At 36.1% G+C, this 19,550-nt stretch overlaps 1 protein-coding gene across 4 annotated transcripts in view; it reads right to left on the minus strand.

Moving 5' to 3' along the window:
• EXOC6B (exocyst complex component 6B) overlaps nucleotides 1-19,550 on the minus strand; it is a 651,357-nt gene that overhangs the window by 336,660 nt on the left and 295,147 nt on the right. For all 4 annotated transcript variants that reach the window (XM_004742187.3, XM_004742188.3, XM_004742185.3 and 1 more), the window contains one exon: nucleotides 16,098-16,166. In XM_004742187.3, the coding sequence (XP_004742244.1) occupies nucleotides 16,098-16,166 (69 nt within the window). The remainder of the gene's footprint in view (nucleotides 1-16,097; nucleotides 16,167-19,550) is intronic.

The raw sequence follows: 19,550 nt of genomic DNA on the forward strand, positions 1-19,550 counted from the left end.
TATTTTTTCCTTAGCCATTTGAAAGTATGTTATATACATCAGATCTCTTTACTCCTAAGTACCTCATTATGCATTTCCTGAGAATAAGAATAATTTCGCTAACAACAGAATAGTTACAAATTTCAGAAAATTTAAGATTTTCCTAATCCACTGTCCATATTCCAGTTTTATCAATGGATCCAGAAAATGTCCTTTATAGCACATTTTCCCTCAAGTACAAGATTTGGTCTAGGGCAGGGATCAGCAAACCACAGCCCATGGGTCAAATCCATCGCATTACTTGTTATGTAAATAAAGTTTTATTGGAATACAACCATACTCATCCATTTATATATGGTGTCTGGCTCCTTTTGAGGTATAACTTGAGTGGTTGTGACAGACAGCCTATGGCCCACAAAGCCTCAAATGTAACTATCAGGTCCTTCAGAGAAAATGGTTGCCAATCCCGGTCTAGGACAATGCAGTGCATTTAGCTGTCATGGTGCTTTAGCTTCCTTTAATTTGAAACAGTTCCTCAGCTTTTCCTTATTTCTTCTGACTGACATTTTTGTAAAATATTCTCTCTTTCTCTCTCTTTCTTTCATAACAGAATGGTTCTCATCTGGAGCCTCTGTTATTTTTCCTCATAAATTAGATTCAGGCTGTGTACTCCAGATCAGAATAAAATACACAAAGTAATGCAGCCTCACTCGCGGGGCAGCTTACTCAGAGGCACCCGGTGTTTCTCTGATCCCCAGTTATGAAGTAAATTTTAATCATGTAATAAAAAGAGTGCCCAATTCTATTTCTTGTCTCACTATTAATAAGCATTCCTGGGGAGACACTCTAAGACCACACAAATACACTACTACTTATCAAAACTCCCCCCCCCTAGATTTGGTATCAATGACTGATTCCTGCCTGAATAAATCTTTATTGGAATGACTGTAAAATGAAGAACCACTAAGAGTCTCAGATTTTACCCACCTGCAAGCCAACAAACTGGTGGGCCACAATTCTGTGAATGCTAGAAGGCACAAAACCCAGTTGGAAACAAAGGACTTAATTACTAGTAGCAGCAGCAGCAGCTGGAGTATCCGCATTTACACCTGCATTAATCCCCAGAATGCCAGTCTCCACAGGGCGACGTGAAGCGGTCCCTGAGACACCTGCGCTTACAGTGGTTTGCTTTAAAGGAGAGGAACCCTGAGCACAGGGAACCCAAATATCTTTGCTGCAGAGAAAAACACTATCTTGATCTTCCAGAGCTGGAAAACATACCTGCTTCTTGCTCTGGCAGGAGACATCCTCCCCACCTTACAAAGCTTTTGGCTACACAAAGATGTCTGAAAAGAGGATCCGGAAAAGACACAGACAGTGCCTTTCCTCGCAAGATGTACAGAGATGCAGGAGAACCATTCACTGTCTGCCGACAGTCAACACTCAACATTCTACTATAAGAAGTAAGAACATAGGCTTCTCCCCTGTTCACATATGCATGTATTTAGAGAGATACGCATCTGTTCATTCATTTACGTATCTGTTTATTATTAGTAATGACTCATGGTTTTCTATTTTTTTCCCCCAATGAAAATACCCTTACTCACAAACTCTCCTACTTTTTTATTTTCCATTAAGATTTTAAAGCCCAGCTGCTTTTTATTGCATTACTTGGTGGAAGGAATTACACAGCTGAATTTCTGAATAGTGTAGGAAAATCTAGAAAGACAATAGGTCAAATGCAACTAAAACTTAGGGAAAGTGTCCTCGAGGCACTCCCAAAAACTTGAGTAACAGCTTAAACAAACTTCCCAAGTAGCCACTGTTGACTGCTTACGCCCACAACTAGTAGCAGCCAAGTGCGGTTTGGACTGGACTATTGACTGTCTCAGAGATACTAGTTTCAATGGCATCTTTTTATGTTACAAGGGAAAAAAAAAACAATAAGTAGGCAGACAGACCATTTTCATAGAAAGAAACTCATCTTACTGTTTAAGAAAGGAACATGCCATTCTTTTCCCTATGATGATTATGGCAAATCAGGCCTCCCCATAAGGCGGTTCTAGAAAACCAGAGCACAAAGTTTTTGACAAACAAGGTCACATAAAATTGTTATAGTCACATAGTCAGAGCATTGTTAAAGTATGGACCAAAGGCAAATCTGAAGGAGAAAAGAAAAGTTTTGAAAAGGTAGACTAAAAAAATGTAGGTGGTCTTCCCACCTCCATCCGTACTTTTGATCATTATTGACAAGACACTAGGTCCAGTCCCTTACTGGTGGTAGAAAAAGAAAAACCATGTGATGAGTACATTTATAAAGTTAATGTGTCTATTATATATCATATTAGGATACAACATGATATAATTAATAACTTAATACTTGTAAACACTTTTTCCCCCTTTTTTGTTTTTTTTTGTTTGTTTGTTTTTAATTTTTTTTAATTTATTTTCAGCATAACAGTATTCATTGTTTTTGCACCACACCCAGTGCTCCATGCAATCTGTGCCCTCTATAATACCCACCACCTGGTACCCCAACCTCCCACCCACCCCGCCCCTTCAAACCCCTCAGATTGTTTTTCAGAGTCCATAGTCTCTCGTGGTTCACCTCCCCTTCCAATTTCCCTCAACTCCCTTCTCCTCTCTATCTCCCCTTGTCCTCCATGCTATTTGTTATGCTCCACAAATAAGTAAACACTCTGAATAGTTTTCCACACTTAGTTTGATAAATCGAGCCACTCTAACGATAATGACAACTGATTGTCAGAGGAGAGAATACAAGATAGAGAATTTATATTTACCTTTGAGTTCTAACTCAGCTACCTCCCACTTACGACTATAGGTGAGTGAACTGCCCAAGGCCAAGGTTTCCCCTTCCGGGAAAAGAGATGGATAAAAGAAAGGGTAGGCAAAAGTCCTTCTTGCCCTGATAGTTTATGATTCTTAATTTCTAGATTAGTATTTTATAAAAGTAACATTAAATGAGGATGGAATGTAGGAGGAGGAGCACATGTGTTCTTGTATTATTTCTATTCTGCATATTTATGTCTACACACACATTAGTCTCATTCCTTATTCTTCGCTGCGTTCTTAAAGAGTCCTTTATATAATTTAATGAAGGGGTAGGAGTGAGCAGGACATGTATAAGTTGGAAAGAGAAATCCTTTTATAAGATTTAAAGGTAGCTGGCCAAGTGTTTTTAGATACCTTCTTTCACTGCATTCTCCCAGAAACACTGTGTGATGAACAACATTACTTGAATTTTTTAAATGCAGAAAATTGAGGCTGTGAGACGTTCAGTAACATGTCTAAGTCGAGATTTAGAGTCAAGCTTTCCCAATGTCTCTAATTTTAAACAACACTGTGCTGACCAGAAATCACTCGGTTTCTAATTTTGGTTTTTTTTTTTGTTTTTGTTTTTTTTTTTTTTTTTTTTTTTAGTTAGTTATAACAGGCTTCAGCATTTTTACGAAACCTTTTATTCTTTGAGGCTACTGCTCTCCTGATGAACAGAAACAGACTCAGATGGGAGTGCAGTTTCCGCACCGTGGCCTTCCCACCCGCTTTCCTTCTGCGACACCAGAAAGCTGCCTGGAGCTGTAGCATCCATGTTGAAAGGACAAAAACAGGAACTACATACTCCAGATGGAGGAACAGCTATAAGATCCTCCCTGAGTCTCTGGGAGTGTGGGGCCAACACAGAGACACTGAGGTGCCTGGGACTTCTCGTCACGTTATTTTTTAAAAATCGTATTTGTTTAAACCACTAAAGGTGGTTGGGTTGCTTTTTTTTTTTTAACATTTACTGAATCATAACCCATACTGCTACAAACACTACCATTAAATATCATAAATGACCTCACTGTCATACCTAAAAAAATACGTTAGTGTATCTTATACTTTGTTTCAGGGTAAGAAGAAATCCCAAACCTAAGCTAGTAACACCCATATAATAGATGGATGAACTATATTAACCTCTGCCAAAATGACTGAATCTTCTTGGATGATAGTGTCTTTGATAGTCCTTTTTTAAGTCTCCATGAATTTTTCACATTGTACTTTCTTGAGGCATTTTGAACATTCATTCACTCATTTGTTTCACAACAATTAATTAAGTTCCTTCTGTGTGGTGGTAAATTGGAAGGAGAGGTGAATCATGAGAGATGATGGACTCTGAAAAACAATCTGAGGGGTTTGAAGTGGCGGGGGTGTGGGAGGTTGGGGTACCAGGTGGTGGGTATTGTAGAGGGCACGGATTGCATGGAGCACTGGGTGTGGTGAAAAAATAATGAATACTGTTTTTCTGAAAATAAATAAATTGAAAAAATTTTTATAAATAAATAAATAAACAAATAAATAAATAAAAGAAAAATAAATAAATAAAGTCCCTTCTGTGTGGTGGGCATAACACAGCATGCTGGGAGTTCCAGAAGTTCTAGTTAAAGACCTTCAGAGAAGGAAATAAAATGAATTCTGCCTCCATTCCCTAAGCAAATCTAGAGAGTTACAGGCAGAGTCTGGGTTTCTATCCAAGCGCTGAGGTCCTAAACTACTTCACCTCTAGACTGTGGTGTGAGTTATAAAAATATGAAAAAGTAGAGAATCCAGTGTAGGCCCGAACTCAGCTTTTCCAAATCCCTCACTATTTAAAAGAAATCCATTCTACTCACAGGTTAAAAACAAACTCTTCATTACACCTGCCACAGCCAGCTATATTTAAGCATGAGCTCCAGTTACAGCATTTGCTTCTGGTTAGATCATTCTGGTATATGCAACTTACATAACTGAATGACCAAATTTCCTCTATAAAACAAAAGGAAACCCCTCCCCTACATGTCCTCTTGTTCAAATCACGACGCTCTGGCCACAGTTATTTGTGTCACCCCCTCATAATATCCAAAACGACTGGGACAATGTAATAAATAAACTAAGTAGCCAGTAAAGACGACATTTTAGGAAAGCAAAAGAACCCCAAAATTTTTAATTTAAAGACTGAAAATAAACAAAAACCTGGCAGTCACAATCAAAATGGGAAGAGGAAGAAAAAGACATGAGAGATCTGGTTGGATATATGAGAGGAGGGAGAGAAGATGGTTAAATGCCAAAACCAGGTATCTCAGTAATGGGAGAAATTTGGCATAACTAACAGGAAGAAATATCAAAAGGAAGACAGTAAATAAGCGATATTTTTCAAGAAAGAGAACTGCCTGGAGGCACCTGGGTGGCTCAGTTGGTTAAGCATCTGCCTTTGGCTCAGATCATGATCTCAGGGTCCTGGGATCGAGTCCCATGTAGGGCTCTCTGCTCAGTGGGAGCCTGCTTCTCGCTCTCTCTCTCTCTGTCTCAAATAAATAAAATCTTAAAAAAAAAAAAAAAAAAGAACTGCCTGTACAAAGGCATGAGAGAACACGGGGTCAATATATCTAGAGCATAGCCTGTGAGCAGCCAGGAGGAAAAGAGCGGCCAGAAATGAGGTAAGAGAGTCAAGCCAAGGATAAAACAGGGGTGACTACACAGACCAAGTTAAGAAGTTTACTGTATTCTGAGAAAAATTAGAAACTAAAGTATCTGAAGCAGAGTTTTTATATGATTTAAACTGTGTTTCAAAGGGGCGTTACTGGGTGTGATATGGAAAATGATTTATTTATTGTTCATTTTGTCAGCTTAAAAAATAATTATGCTATTGTGGTATCTAAATCTGTTTAAGTGAGACATTATTATTAGGGAAAACACACACACACAAGTGAGCACCCATGAGGAGCTCCATCTTCTCAGTGTAAGCATTTTGAAAAACCAATGTGAGTACATGTAGGAAAAAAAATTTTTGACCACATTTTTTTGCCTCTTGTTTTTATTCACAGCCAAATGATATGTATGCTCCTGGGTAATAAGGTCACCAGGTTAAAAGAGCAATATGACAATTATAAACAGTTAGATTACTGCGGCTACAAACCAGGGCCCATTAGCCCATACTACAGGACAGTTATCGCTATAAATGGCTTTTCCTGTGTCCTTATCAATGCAGCACACAAAGTATCTTACCCTTAGCTTTTCTCTAGGATCTATGTCGTGTTTATGCCTATCTAACCTCACCAGGCACCAGTGGGTCAGCGCAGCTGGGAGGCAGGGAGATAGGGCAGCAGAGTGATGGGACAGTCTGCTAAGTGTCAGAGATGGACTAGGAGTCACCAAATATTTCAGGGCAAAACTTTCCACATTAAAAAATATGTATATCTCTAAAGAAAATACTCAAACTATGCTCTTATTGCTCAGAAGTACTCAAGATCACCATGGAAGCAAACCAGAAAGCTTCCAGCTCTGTTCTGTGGAAGTTGGCTCCCCAAACAGTGCAACTTGCATTTGTCTTAGATAGTGGGGGAAAGGCAGATGAATATTTCTGAGACGGGAAAGAGAGTCCATTTCAAATGAAAATAAAATAACACTTACGAAAAGAGTCGAGAGGAATAGTGTCTAAATCTCAGAGCCTAAAATATAAGCCACTTGAAGTTCTTAAAAAATAAATGTCAAGTATATAAACATCAGCATTCCTTCCTGATGTCATTGTTATCCCAAAGATTTGAAAATAATACCTACTTATTTCATATTATTGTTCTCAAGAAGGCTTTTCCATTAAAAGTTCAATGTTCTTTTCTTATTTCCGCCCAAAAAATGCATATATTTCAAATAAACATGACAGCTTTAAAACAAAACAAAAACCAGGTCTCTTCACAGTCTTCTACAAGTAGCTTTTCTCTAGACCCATTAAGTTAGGAACTTTTGAGAACACAAAGCACCCTGGTCATCCTTAACCTCTTTCACTATATTGAGAAGTAGCAGCTGAAATAAAATTTAACACGTTTGTTCTTTGCAGTTCTTCTTAGAACACACTCAAATATACTAATGTGATCTGTACAAAACAAACAAACAAACAAAACAAAAAAACCCAAGACAGAGATACAGTACACAGAGTTCTGATCTATCTGAAACAGGAGCACCCCCTCCTTTTTTTTTTTTTTTTTTTAAACAGATCATCTGATGAGTCTGGTGTTCCCTAGAAATTTAGCTCCAGAAACAACTTTAAGAAGATCTAGATGATTAAGCTATGTGCCTCTGGCAATGCTGGAATTCTATATCCACAATTTCCAATTTCTTGTGACTAGAGAAATAAAGTGATATTTTCCTCTCCCTGTAACACCATCTTTGGAAATGTCAAATGAGAATTAAAAACTTACAAACTCTAAGCCCCTAGAATTTTGCATATAGGTCTTTCTTGTTTGTCTTAATTTCTACCACAGTAGTAGTATATGACCCTGTTTGTGTTTTCACCCAAACCAAATATTCAAATGTTCGTTAAAGTGTCTTTGTAAAAAACTGAAAAAGTTTAAGTAATGGATTCCTACTATAGCTATATAAAATGAATACAAGTCAATAGTGTCTATGTTTAAAACAGAATCAGGATTAGTCTAAAAAAATGGGCAATAGTAAAGTACGATCAATTTTAATGAAACCTCAAAAGCCAGTCAGAGCTCTATTTATCAGCGTTCACTGCCAGATCAATGGTCTGTGAGAAACACGAGGACAACTGTATGAAGCTGATGTATGAATATCTTTTTTTCACTAACCAATCAACTGTCTTAATAACTAGATGTAGCAGAAATGTCTTACTATTTTTTTAAAAGGAAGTCTCATCTTTTTAAACCAATTAATGATTTAAAAAATCTGGGCATCAAAAATACACCCAATCTTCAGACCTGCTTTAAGTGTATGTTCCAATTCTCATTGTTCAATTTACTTGATTTTTAAACAGCAATAGTGCCTTCTGATAAAAGTACAGGAGTAAGAACCCTAAAATCTTACTTCTGGTGCCAACAAAAGAACTATCTCATGGCTTGATTCAGAGTGCGGCCAGTCTCTATCAAGTGATTTTTTTTTCTTTCATACCAACCATATGAATATGGGTCACTTATTTAATAGAGTCAAATTTGCAAAGCATTATGAGATTGTTGCACAGAGTGTTATATAAAGTCCAAGATAACACTATTACAAATACATATATAAATAATAAACCTTCAATGGTCACTATTTGAAAGTACCTGGAAGTCTAACGTTAGAATGCCAAAACTAATCATTTTTCTTTAATTGAAAATTTCAGCAGTGTCTTAGGCCCTTCAAAGTATCTGTTTCCCAAATGCCTTAATGTAACAGCCAACTACTGCCAAAGTTCTTTATGTAATTTCATTAAGTAATTCCCTTAACACCTCGGAAATAATGTCACTTAAAACTGCTTGTATCCACTCCTTTTTCCACTCTCCAAATACTTTCCTTGCTATTATCAGCAGTCACAGGACCACTGATTTGGCATTTTCCTCCAGCTGCCACTGTAGACCATTCAAGTAGAAATCCTCAGATTACAAAGGGAGAAGTAAGTTCCAGGAAGATTCCAGCCTATCCCACCCCACCCCTAGCCCCAGCAATGATCATGAAGGATAAGCACATGAAGACATTGTGCATAAATTCTAGCTCTGCTACTCACTCATATCTCCAAATTAGAGCCAAATACTTTAAAAGGGATATTTTTAAAAGCAAGTAAGAGGTAAAATATCCTGAAACTTTACAAAATTATATCCAGAGAGATAAATTACTAACTATAATTCTCATATATATTTTTAAATCTCTGTCTGAATCCTGTTAGTAAAAGAATTCAGGGAACAAATCTATTAGTTTAGGTGCTAGGGCTAACTTATTCTTAATAGAAAAGCAGGTCACCAGCTTGCCATGCATGATGACTGCCCAGGGAAGGAAGATTTATGACACAGAAATAAGTTCACTTTGAAATATGCTTTTAAATTTAGATTTTGGCAAGGCTTCCAAACCTAAGAGAAAGACAAGTGTTAGGGTGTCCTTAGGAGGCTTATAAAAGGGGATACTCAACTGGAATTGGGGTAAGCCAGTTCTGGGGCAGAGGTCTGTAGTCAGTAGGCACCTGAAACCTAATTCAGCCTCTAGCTCCTTTTACATGAGGGATTCTTTCTAGGTCTAATAAAATTCAGGAGTTAAGGAAGCCTCTGAAATTCTAAGCAAAATATCACATGCCTGTACATATGTGCATTTTGTCTGGGGAAAGGGTTCACAGCTTTCATGAAATTCTCAGAGGCCCCTTGCCCAAGAAAATTTAAAAGAAATACTGCACTTGCTAGAGCCTTTGTAATATGAATTCATTGCATGACAACATTCTGCATTCCCTTACATCTCAGGCTGTTTTATAGTCTCCATTAGTAATTGAAAGTGAATTAAATAAAAATGAGGTTCTCATGATTCATGTAATACTAAGAGGTTGCTGCTTACTTTAAAAAAAAAAAAAATCCACATTTTGCTTATAATAGGCTATTCCTGGATCCAAGAGGTCAGAAATCTTTAAAAAGTACACTTTTAATACAAATGCAGAAAGTATATAAATCAAAGGTATACGATGGTCAGCACTTGTTAATCCAGGATTTTTAAAAAATATTAATAAGCAGATTATGTAAAGCACTGGAGAACAAGAAAGCACAAGAAGATAAGATTATAAATGAGACCCACAAACCAGGAACATGGTTGTATTTACAGGTTTGCTCCTCCAAGTTCTTAATGATACCCATGCTCCTTGACATGGGACACTCTTCCAGTGAATGAACAGCAAATTTGGAGAAGAGTCAAAAAGATGTTGCAGTGTGCAGAGGAGCTTGAAGTATATACAAATCTTTGTCCAAACTGAACTGATTCAAAGCCTGGAGCCCATAAACATGGCAGACATCCCTGGGTTGATAGAGTTTTCAGAAAATCTGTAAGACAGGCTGCTTTCTGTCTTCATTCGACAGACAGGCCATCCATCTTCATAACTACTACCATCCTATGTACAAAAATCTCCAATTATTATTCTTCATCACTTCTCTTCCAGTAAAATTTTTAGTTTGTTATTTTCTCCCTCCTAAAAAAAGATCCTTAATGACTGTAAAATGAGGTTTTATATCCTGCCTCTTACCTGCCCATCTCTAAACTGTATATTAAGATTTAGACACTATAAGTTGTTTAAAATAATTCTATAAAATACACCTCCATTTGCCCTGCACACTTCCACTGCATTACTACACCAAGAACCAAGTCTCAATTAACCACTATCTGACCCTTGTTCACTTTCTTCCCTCCCCTCCTCCTGCCAAAGTTTGCCCTTCCTGCCAAAGTTCAGCACTTCCTAGAAAAGTCTCACTGCCTGTTTGATATTGTACTTCACTTTAGTCACCAAAGGAAGAATTTACAGGTGCTTGGCCCCATCTATAAGACCATGACCGAAATCTGACCTCCTGTTACAATACGTGAACTCCTGCCCTACTGATAAGGCTGGCAGATATAAGTAGGATTTTTCAAATAATCCTTTGGGAATTTATAAGCAGCACAGCCATAAAAGGGGGGTGAATGGAAGGTCGGTTTCACTAAAAATAATAAATATTGCCATGTTTATTCAAAGTGTGCCTTGTTATCCTCCAGGCCAAAAGTTCAGATAAACACTATTGTAAATGACAAAATATTAGAACTTTTTGTTACTTCTGTTATGATCCTTCCGTTGGACACCAATAGAACTGTTTTCCCCTCGTAGAAGTCCCAGCCCTGATATTGTATAACACTGCCTGAGGCCAGAATCCTGGATTCATTTTCAGGTCAAAAGGAGGGCAGTTATCTTTCAAAATCAAAAACAAACATTTATTGAGTATCATTTACCACTAATACTAAGTGCTAAGTGCTAGGGCTAAAAAAGATGAATAAAACATGGTACCTGCCCTAAACGAGCTTACAGTCTATTGAGGAAAAAGAATACATATTTAGGATAAGATGATATAATATAGTTGGCACTGATACAATTATGTACTGGGTCCTACAATAGTGGAAAGAGGAAGGGGGTCCACTGAACGCCACCTGAAACGTCAGGAAAATGTGCTGGAGGACACAAGTATGAAATAAGTATGAATCCATAAAACAAAAAGAATACTCATTCAGGCAGAAGGACTAGAATGAGGAAAAGACAGCAGGCCAGAAGCAGAATGGGGCATTCAAAGAATGGGAAGCATTTCAGTATCATTAAAACGAGGTAGTAAACAGCAGAGAACATGGCAGACAGGACACGGAAAACTGTATTTTACTCCATTTACACCACTCAGAGAATTTTAAGCAGGTAACATATATGTCAGATACATATGATTCACAGATCGCTATCACTACAGTGAGAAGTTGAGTTAGGGACTTACGATATAAGTTAGGAAGAACAGTTAAGAATTTTTCAATAATCCTGATGATCTAGGGCAATCATTTTAGGATAGGGGAGGATGAGAGAAGTAAAACTGTACTTAGGAGGTCACATTTGCAAATACAGAGCTCTGGATATGGTAATGAGAAAAAAGAAAAGATTTGGCTTTCAGCCTGAGGACTTGATAAAATGCTATTTTTACCTGAGATCATGGTACACCCCAAAAGAGTAGATTTTAGGGAACAGGGACATAATGAGTTCATTTTGAAACATACTGAGTTTGCACTGCCTATGGAATTTGCAAAAATGTTAATATTAACTACATCGAGAAATGAAAAAAAATCTATGTTACCAATTTTTATATTAAGTAATCCATTTTTAAATATGTTTGTCATTAATATTATGAAGACATGCCCTCCACTACACAGTCATACAAATCAGTGATTTGAGAATGGGGAAACAAATATAGAGAAGTAAAAAATTATACCCCCAAAAAAAGCTATGAAAAGAATCTAGAAGTCATACATGGTCTGGCTCTTCCTTTAGCAAAAGAGGTATCTGAGTGCTTCTCTAAAGTCCATCTAGGTCTGGAACAGCAGTGTCTAAAAAATAAACATGTATTCCAGAAATGGAGCTGAGCTCTTATCACTATGTATTTTTTCAAAACTAGGAAACATTATGAATGTGTGAATGAGGGAAAAGGCCTGTCTCTGCCACATAAACAATGCCTTATCAAATTATTACAGAACATTTATGACTAACAAATATTTCAACACTACAGAGGATCAGGGTGTGGAATTTATTTTTAAATCAGCAGTTTAAGGTCTTCTTTAAACTCACAGTTTAGGATGACACAGACTTTGTGTATTTAAGAATGTGTACATTTTAAATAATTGATATACTTTGTATGTTGATGGCAGAGACTAGAACCTCTGCCAACATGCCTATACTTTACATCATACACTTTAAAAAGTATCAGTGATGTGTCTAATAATCAGCATCAGAGATATATAACTCTTGTCAGATTAACTGCCACTGATTAAATTCCAATTATATGCCAGAGACGGAGTGAGGCACCACCATTCGTGTATTATCTGTAACTGTGCTGAGCAGATCATTACTATCAGAGCTCACATAGGAGAAAGCTAAGGTTTAAGTAACTTGCCTCACACCGCACAGCTAGTAGGTATGCAAACTAATTACTTCAGTACCCTTATAAATCACTGTTAGAGTTCTCATTTGAGGAAAATTTGCTACAATTTCTAAATCATCAATTCTTAATAAAGCTTACAAAAACTAGCAAAAACACTGCGATGAAATAAAGTGCTGTCATATTATAGTCATTCAAAGACCATAACTCCTCTCCTAGTAGACTGTAATTTTTTAAAACCAGAAGTCCTTGACTTATTTATACATCCTAGCTCACCAAACTATTTCATGCAGAACAGAAATTCAGTGTTTAGTGAATAAGTAAATGAGTGATAAAGTTTGAATTAGCATATGCTCAAACAAACATACTGCATATTGAGCTACCACTTACTTATTCATTCAGTTAGTATTTATTGAGCACCTACTATATGCCAAGTACAGTTGTTGGCACTAAACTTAACAAACTACTGATTTTCATACTTTTGCAGTATTTGAGAGGAAAAGTAATTTTGCAATTATGAGACTTAATAATAAATTACCAAAAAAAAAAAAAAAACTACAAACAAAATAAAAGGAGTTGATTCCAAATTCTTAAGGGAAAAAAAAAAAGGCAGTAATGCATTCTCATCAAGTTGGACTTATCTAAAGAATAAAAGGATCATTTAACATCACAAAAATCTATCAGTGAAACTCACCACATTCATGAACTAAAGAATAAAAACCACAGGACTGTATCAATCTATTTGGAAAACAAATCCAATAAAATTCAATACTCATTTATGTTTTTACAAAAAATATCCAGAGTCTAGGAATAACTAGATAAAGAGTATTTACCAAAAATTTATTGCAAACGCCATTAATGGAAAAATTTTAGATACCTTCTATTAGAGATCAAAAATCAGACAAGGATGCCTACCATTATCTTCCTGAACAAAAAAGTAATGATGATCCTAGTCAATAAAATAAGACAATATAAAAAACAATGAGCTATAGGAATAGAAGAAAATAAACAAGTCAATATCTGCAGATCAACTACACAGAAAAGCAAAATTATGATCAACTAAACAGAAAATCTATCATAAACCAAACAACAAACCATAATAAAAGAGTTGAGCAAGGTTGCCAGATTTAAGTTGACTTACAAAAGTCAAGAGCATTCCTCAACATCATCAATTATTAATTAAAAAGGAAAGCAGAAAACAGCAGCAAAAACTGTATTTTGCTATTAACCTTATAAGAATGCCCAAGACTATTAACATAAACAAAGCTTAGTAATTTAAAAATAGACTTTTTTCTTCCACAAGTAGCATGACTCAGCATGATCAGGTTGTTAATTCTTCCCAAAATTTACCTATAAATTCAATCAATTCAAATAAAATTCTAGAAGAAATTTTTTAGTGAACTCAAAGATTCTAAAATATATAGAGAGAACCACTAAAATCTACTCCTGGAACTAAGATTACACTAAATCACTCCATGTTAACTAACTGGAATTTAACTAAAAACTTGAAAAAAAATAGAAGATGAAGAAGAAGAAGAAGAAACAGGAGTAAGAGGAGGAGAAAGAAGAGGAAAAAAAGAAAAAAAAGAAAAGAAAATGACTGTAGAAAAGTATTCTTTCAGAAGATAAGCCTCAAGGAGGTCATAACCTTAAAGTAGCCCCAACTTATTTTAGCTTCTTTGGGGAAAAAGGTATGGAATCCTTTCCATTAAGAACAAACAAACAAACAAACAAACAAAAAACAACTACTTATACAGACAGCTATTTTCATTATGAAGATTCATCCTATACTTGAATAAAATAATTTGGTTTTGCAAGAAAGGAAGGAAGGAAGGAAGGAAAAAAGAGAAAATAAAGGTTCATAAATTGTGGAGGCAATTTAAAAGAGAAGAAATGAGTAGGGACCTGTTTTACCATACATGTGGATGTATCACAAAATCATATATACAAGATGACCAATATCAAGATGTGATGGGAAAAATATTAAAGGTAGCATAAAGGGAATACCCTATAACCTTCAATAAAAGAGAGTTGTTGTTGTTTTTTAAACAAGGCTTAAGAAGTATAAACTATAAGGTTAAAATTGATGGACCTGATTACATCAAAATCAAGGATTTCTACTTATGAAGGATAATGACACATAGTTTAAAGTCTGGGGGAAAACTGGAAAGAAGACACTGGCAACATCCTAAACTGTCAATAGTTATAACATATAAGGAACTTCTGTGACTTCTCTTTCTAGCAAAAAACAAATCAAAATAAGAAAGCCAATACAAAACTGAACAAAGGTAAAAATTGGCGTTCCAGAGACGAAAAATCTTCAATGATTAGTGAGTCTATAAAGAGAAACACAATGTTATCAGTAATAAAAGAAATGCAAATTAAAAGAAAGACATATCCTTCAATATCTATGAGGTTAGTAAAAATTAAAAATTATTTAAAATAAGTATTATATATATATATCTTGGACTTAAATAATGACAATAGTGTGTCACAAACTAAGATGTATATGATTTATTTAATTCTCTGAACATGAGATTGAAAAAAAATTATCTACTTATTTTAGCTGTCTTGAGACAACTCAATCTGTATCTTGCTCCATCTTTATATGATAAGGAATGTTAGAAGGAGAGAAGGAGTGCAGAAAGGAAGAAGAAAGGAAGAGGGAAGAGGAAATCAGAGAACAAGGAGAAGTAGGAGGAAGAAGGGAGAGGAGGGGAGAAAAAATTAGCAAGTCTTTTCTCAGACTAATGGAAATCACCTCAAAGTACTCTGGTCGTGAAGCTCATAGACCAGTGTCCCAACCTGTCTGGAGTAATGACTAAGTGATACTATATTAAACATATGAAGAAGAAAATAAATAGAAGACTGGCAAAAAGACTCACTCGATCATATTATAAAATAACCTGATAGAGGCTTCATAGATCTTTGTTATTTAAAAAGATCAATAATGGACTTCTCTCATCAATCTCTGATGATACTTATTAATTTTTTTAAAGATTTTATTTATTTATTTGACAGATCACTAGTAGGCAGAGAGGCAGGCAGAGAGAGAGGAGGAAGCAGGCTCCCTGTTGAGCAGAGAGCCCGATGTGGGGCTCGATCCCAGGACCCTGGGATCATGACCTGAGCTGAAGGCAGAGGCTTAACCCACTGAGCCACCCAGGTGCCCCAACTTATTAATTTTTTGATTCCCTTTATCTATGTGTCTGCATATAGGTGTACTACCAAGATGGAGAAAGGGTTATTTCTTATAATACCATTAACACCCATAATAACTTCACCCAGAGAGATTCCTCTTTGCCTAGGTTTTATAGGACAGAAGGAATAAGTGTCATCAGGAATAAAAAAATAAAGTTTTCATAAATATCATTTTGATATAGAAAGGCTATTTTTATTTAAATAACTATATCATTAAATTAAGAACGGAAATCTGTGTATATGTGACTATTTCTAGGTATAATTTTATCATTTTGATGATAGAAATTAATGTTATTCACTTACATCATTACATGGCAAACAAAAGATTCAAGAAGAAAATAAAGGATAATTTTTTATAATTAATACTCCTTAAATAACAGTTTCTTTTTTCTTACTCTTAATAATAAACAGAAAAACTATCAAAAATAAGAAAGAAGAGTTTTGAACTCAATGTACATCTTTATTAGTCAGAGCCAGAGAAAGACTCACCAGGACAGAATAAATGTGTAGACATCGATAAACAGGAGAGAAATCCACCAAATCCTGGGCTCCAGGTACCTGCAAAACAAGCAAGACTGTCAAAAATATGAAAGCAAAGCTATGAAGAACTTTGAGCTGCATTCATTTTTACTATTCAAGTATAAAAAATAAAAGCCAGTTCTAGTTTCTAGGAGAAAAACACAGACAAACAAACAAACAAACCATGCTCCCAGAAACCTAGTTTTGGTATTTTCGACATGGGATGCATAAACCATGAAGATGTCAGCAAGGCTGGGACACACAACAAAAGGATTAATAACAGCGAAGAGTAACAGGTGCCACAGGCCCTGCATCTGCTTTGAGATACATTTTAGGCTTCAACAAGGAAGCCTCCAAAGAGGAAGAGAAGGAGGTGGGAATATGACTTTGACGTGACTGTGTCTTCTTGAATTCATGGCAGTCTATCTAAAAGACTAAGTTTCAATGGTCAAAACCAAAACTTGCCACACAGGAGGAATTAAATGACCTGCCAGCCAGCTTCTGAAGGGTGTAAGAATTAGTGAGTATTTACATCAACATGCAATCAAAATACAGAAATATGCTAGAAAGAGAGGGGAATCATATAAAAAGTAAGATAATAAAAGGAAAAAGCCAAACCTAGAAGTAATACCAGAAAATTGCAATCTGAACAATGTAGACAGATTAAACTGAGACATCAAAAGACAAAGTAAAACAAACAACATGAGGTAAGAACTGGAGATAGTCACAGTGCTAAAACTGTTTGGTTATGTGACCTGACAATGAGTAACTCACGATTTACTTTGGCCTCAATTTCCCCAACTGAAAAAGGAAACCATTCCCTATATTGCTGACCTACAGGAATTAAACAAGAATAAAAGGACACAGAGTAAATATTGAACAAAACAAAATAAAGCAAAAAAGAAAAGACAAAATTGAAGAAAGAAATAATCAGAATAAAAGACCTAGCTGTAGTTTCTACAGGAACACTGGTAACTATAGGATTCATCAGAATATAAGCAGCAGGCGTGTCTACATTGGGTTGACCTGACTCTATTCTAGGTCATTTTCCCTTAGTCCATCAAGCAGGCCTCATTTCTTCCTTGGGAGGCATAGCATCCTTCACCAAGATGTTTTTCCTAGGGAAATCTCACTCTACAACTCGGCAGCACAATAGCTACTTTCCTGTCCCTCCAAAACCATCACCTCTGTACATTAATTGGTTCCACTTCTTTGATTATTCTGTCCATTTGCTATATACCCATGATAGCATGTGCTAAATCTCTGTTTAAGAACCTCCCAGTGCTAGATACTCTGTAAGCACTCAAAAACAAAACAAAACAAAACAAAAAAACTCTTGATCCTATACCATGGCCCAAACATAGATTTATTTAAAAAAAAAAAAAAGCCATTAGAAAAGCTAGTGAGCATTACAAAACCACTGAGAAAAACATTTTATGGACAGATAAACACCATGCAGTTAAAAAGAAAAAAGATTAAAACGCATGTAAAAATTGTAACTGGAAGAGTACAAAAGGACAATAGTTTTCATCTTAATAACACAAAAAGACAAGAGGCTTTTATATTAGACACTCTTATTTGAAATGATCACAACATTAGAGCATCTTTACAGTCTCCCCTGTTGAGTTGCAAAGGAAGGAGGTGAAGGAAATTTATTTTAGCTTGCCAGAAAAACAGAGCCTACTAGTGAAAACTTCAACTAAGCAAAATATAAGTGCAAAAAGTGAAAAATACAAAAATTCAGTGAATTATATTAATAGTATTTTTTTAACTACATAAAAATTACACATACATATGAAAAAAGAAAGAAACATAAAAAGGTTTTAATCTGTATAGGAAACGAACCTTGTTTCTTTTATTTAGAATTAATGACTATAAAGTTATTTACTGAAAGTTTAAGGAAATTTAAGTAAATTCAATCACAACTTCATTCCCATGTTCTTCTTTATGCAGTTTATTTACTTTGTTTTGCTTTGACTCAGAACCATGAGTTTCACTCAAAGGAAACTGCTCGTAAGCCATTCCTCAGACAGGGCCATGGCCCCTTCCCACATCAGACCCATCCTTACAGAATGAACATCCACATTAGGGAAGAGTTTCCCTAAAAATCTGTGATGAATAAGGTAGTGGTACCACTTGCTAATGGGCTAAAAAAAGAGGTTTATCTGGGCCAACTTAAAAAACACAGATATATTTAGAGAGGACAAAAAGGTTTCCCTGTCATCTCCAACAAATATCTCCAACAAATATTTACAACCAAACCTAGTCTCTGTGAGGCTGTCTTGACATCCTCATCCTCAGCTTCAAACCATTTAAAATGCACTGACCCGGAAGTATTGGCTTTGCTATTTCTTAGCCGCTGCCACCATAATCCAGTTAAGTCTCCTTAAGCAAAGGACTGCCTGCTTTGCAGGCAGGCCACAGAAATCTAGATGAGAAAAGAAGCAGCGAAACGGGGCTTCAGTTCACAAACTTTACCTCGACCCCCAAAGTAGCCTACTATTTAAAAATCCTTTTTCCTCCATGCTCCCTTCTGCGAGGAACACTAGGAGCCCTGCAAGGAACCAAGAAGAGCGCTGTGAGGAGAAAGGTATGTAAAGCATGCACTGACTCATGTTGCTTTGAGCTAGATGTGTTTTCTCTGCTTCCACTAATGAAAAAGAATCCCATCGACAGAAAGGCAAAAGAAGGAGGGCAACATACACTATACGTGAAGGAATGCCACACGTTTGGAAGGATAAGAAATGAACTTTCAAAAACCTAAAGAGACGGGAGTGGGAAAGAGAGCCAAAGGCCATTTCTCCTGACTCGCATAAATAGGTTTGTTTTAAGGGCCACATTTTGCTCCCCATTTAAAAGGCACAATCTCTGTCAAGGTTGTCTTCATTCTTCTTCCCCCTCCTGTTTGTCCTTCTTTCCCCTCAAGTGCAAAGAATGATTCAAGTAGGGTTAGGTTTCAGCTGGGGCAGAGGGAAGGGTCCAAGGACACTCTCCTAAGCTAACAATGACTGTCCCTAATGGCTTCTGTCTCCTAACAAAAGCCAGGACTCCGTCTTTATCAGCTTCATCTAATTTTTCCTTTCCAAAGTAAATAACACAGCCCTTGCATTTTACACATGTCCAAGTTTGACAAATCATTATCGACTGGGACTATAACTGATAAGAGATAACTTTGTGGTAGGACGTTGTCATTTCCTCTCATAAGGGCTTTCTTTCTGAGATACAGAAACATGATTAAAATAGTTAAACATTTCCTCTGCCTGGCAGTCAGGAACTCAAGACATTAAGATACTGGAGTCTGTATTTTTCTAGTTCAAATAGATCTATAGAGATACCAAGAGCAGCCACAAACAGTATACTCAAGATTATCCTGCTTTTTTAACTAGTTGTTTTCCTTATGAATTCACAGGAAATAATTTCATC

The sequence above is a fragment of the Mustela putorius genome, unplaced genomic scaffold (assembly GCF_011764305.1).
Source record: "Mustela putorius furo isolate JIRA1106 unplaced genomic scaffold, ASM1176430v1.1 tig00000281_pilon_pilon_pilon, whole genome shotgun sequence".
Taxonomy (NCBI): domain Eukaryota; kingdom Metazoa; phylum Chordata; class Mammalia; order Carnivora; family Mustelidae; genus Mustela; species Mustela putorius.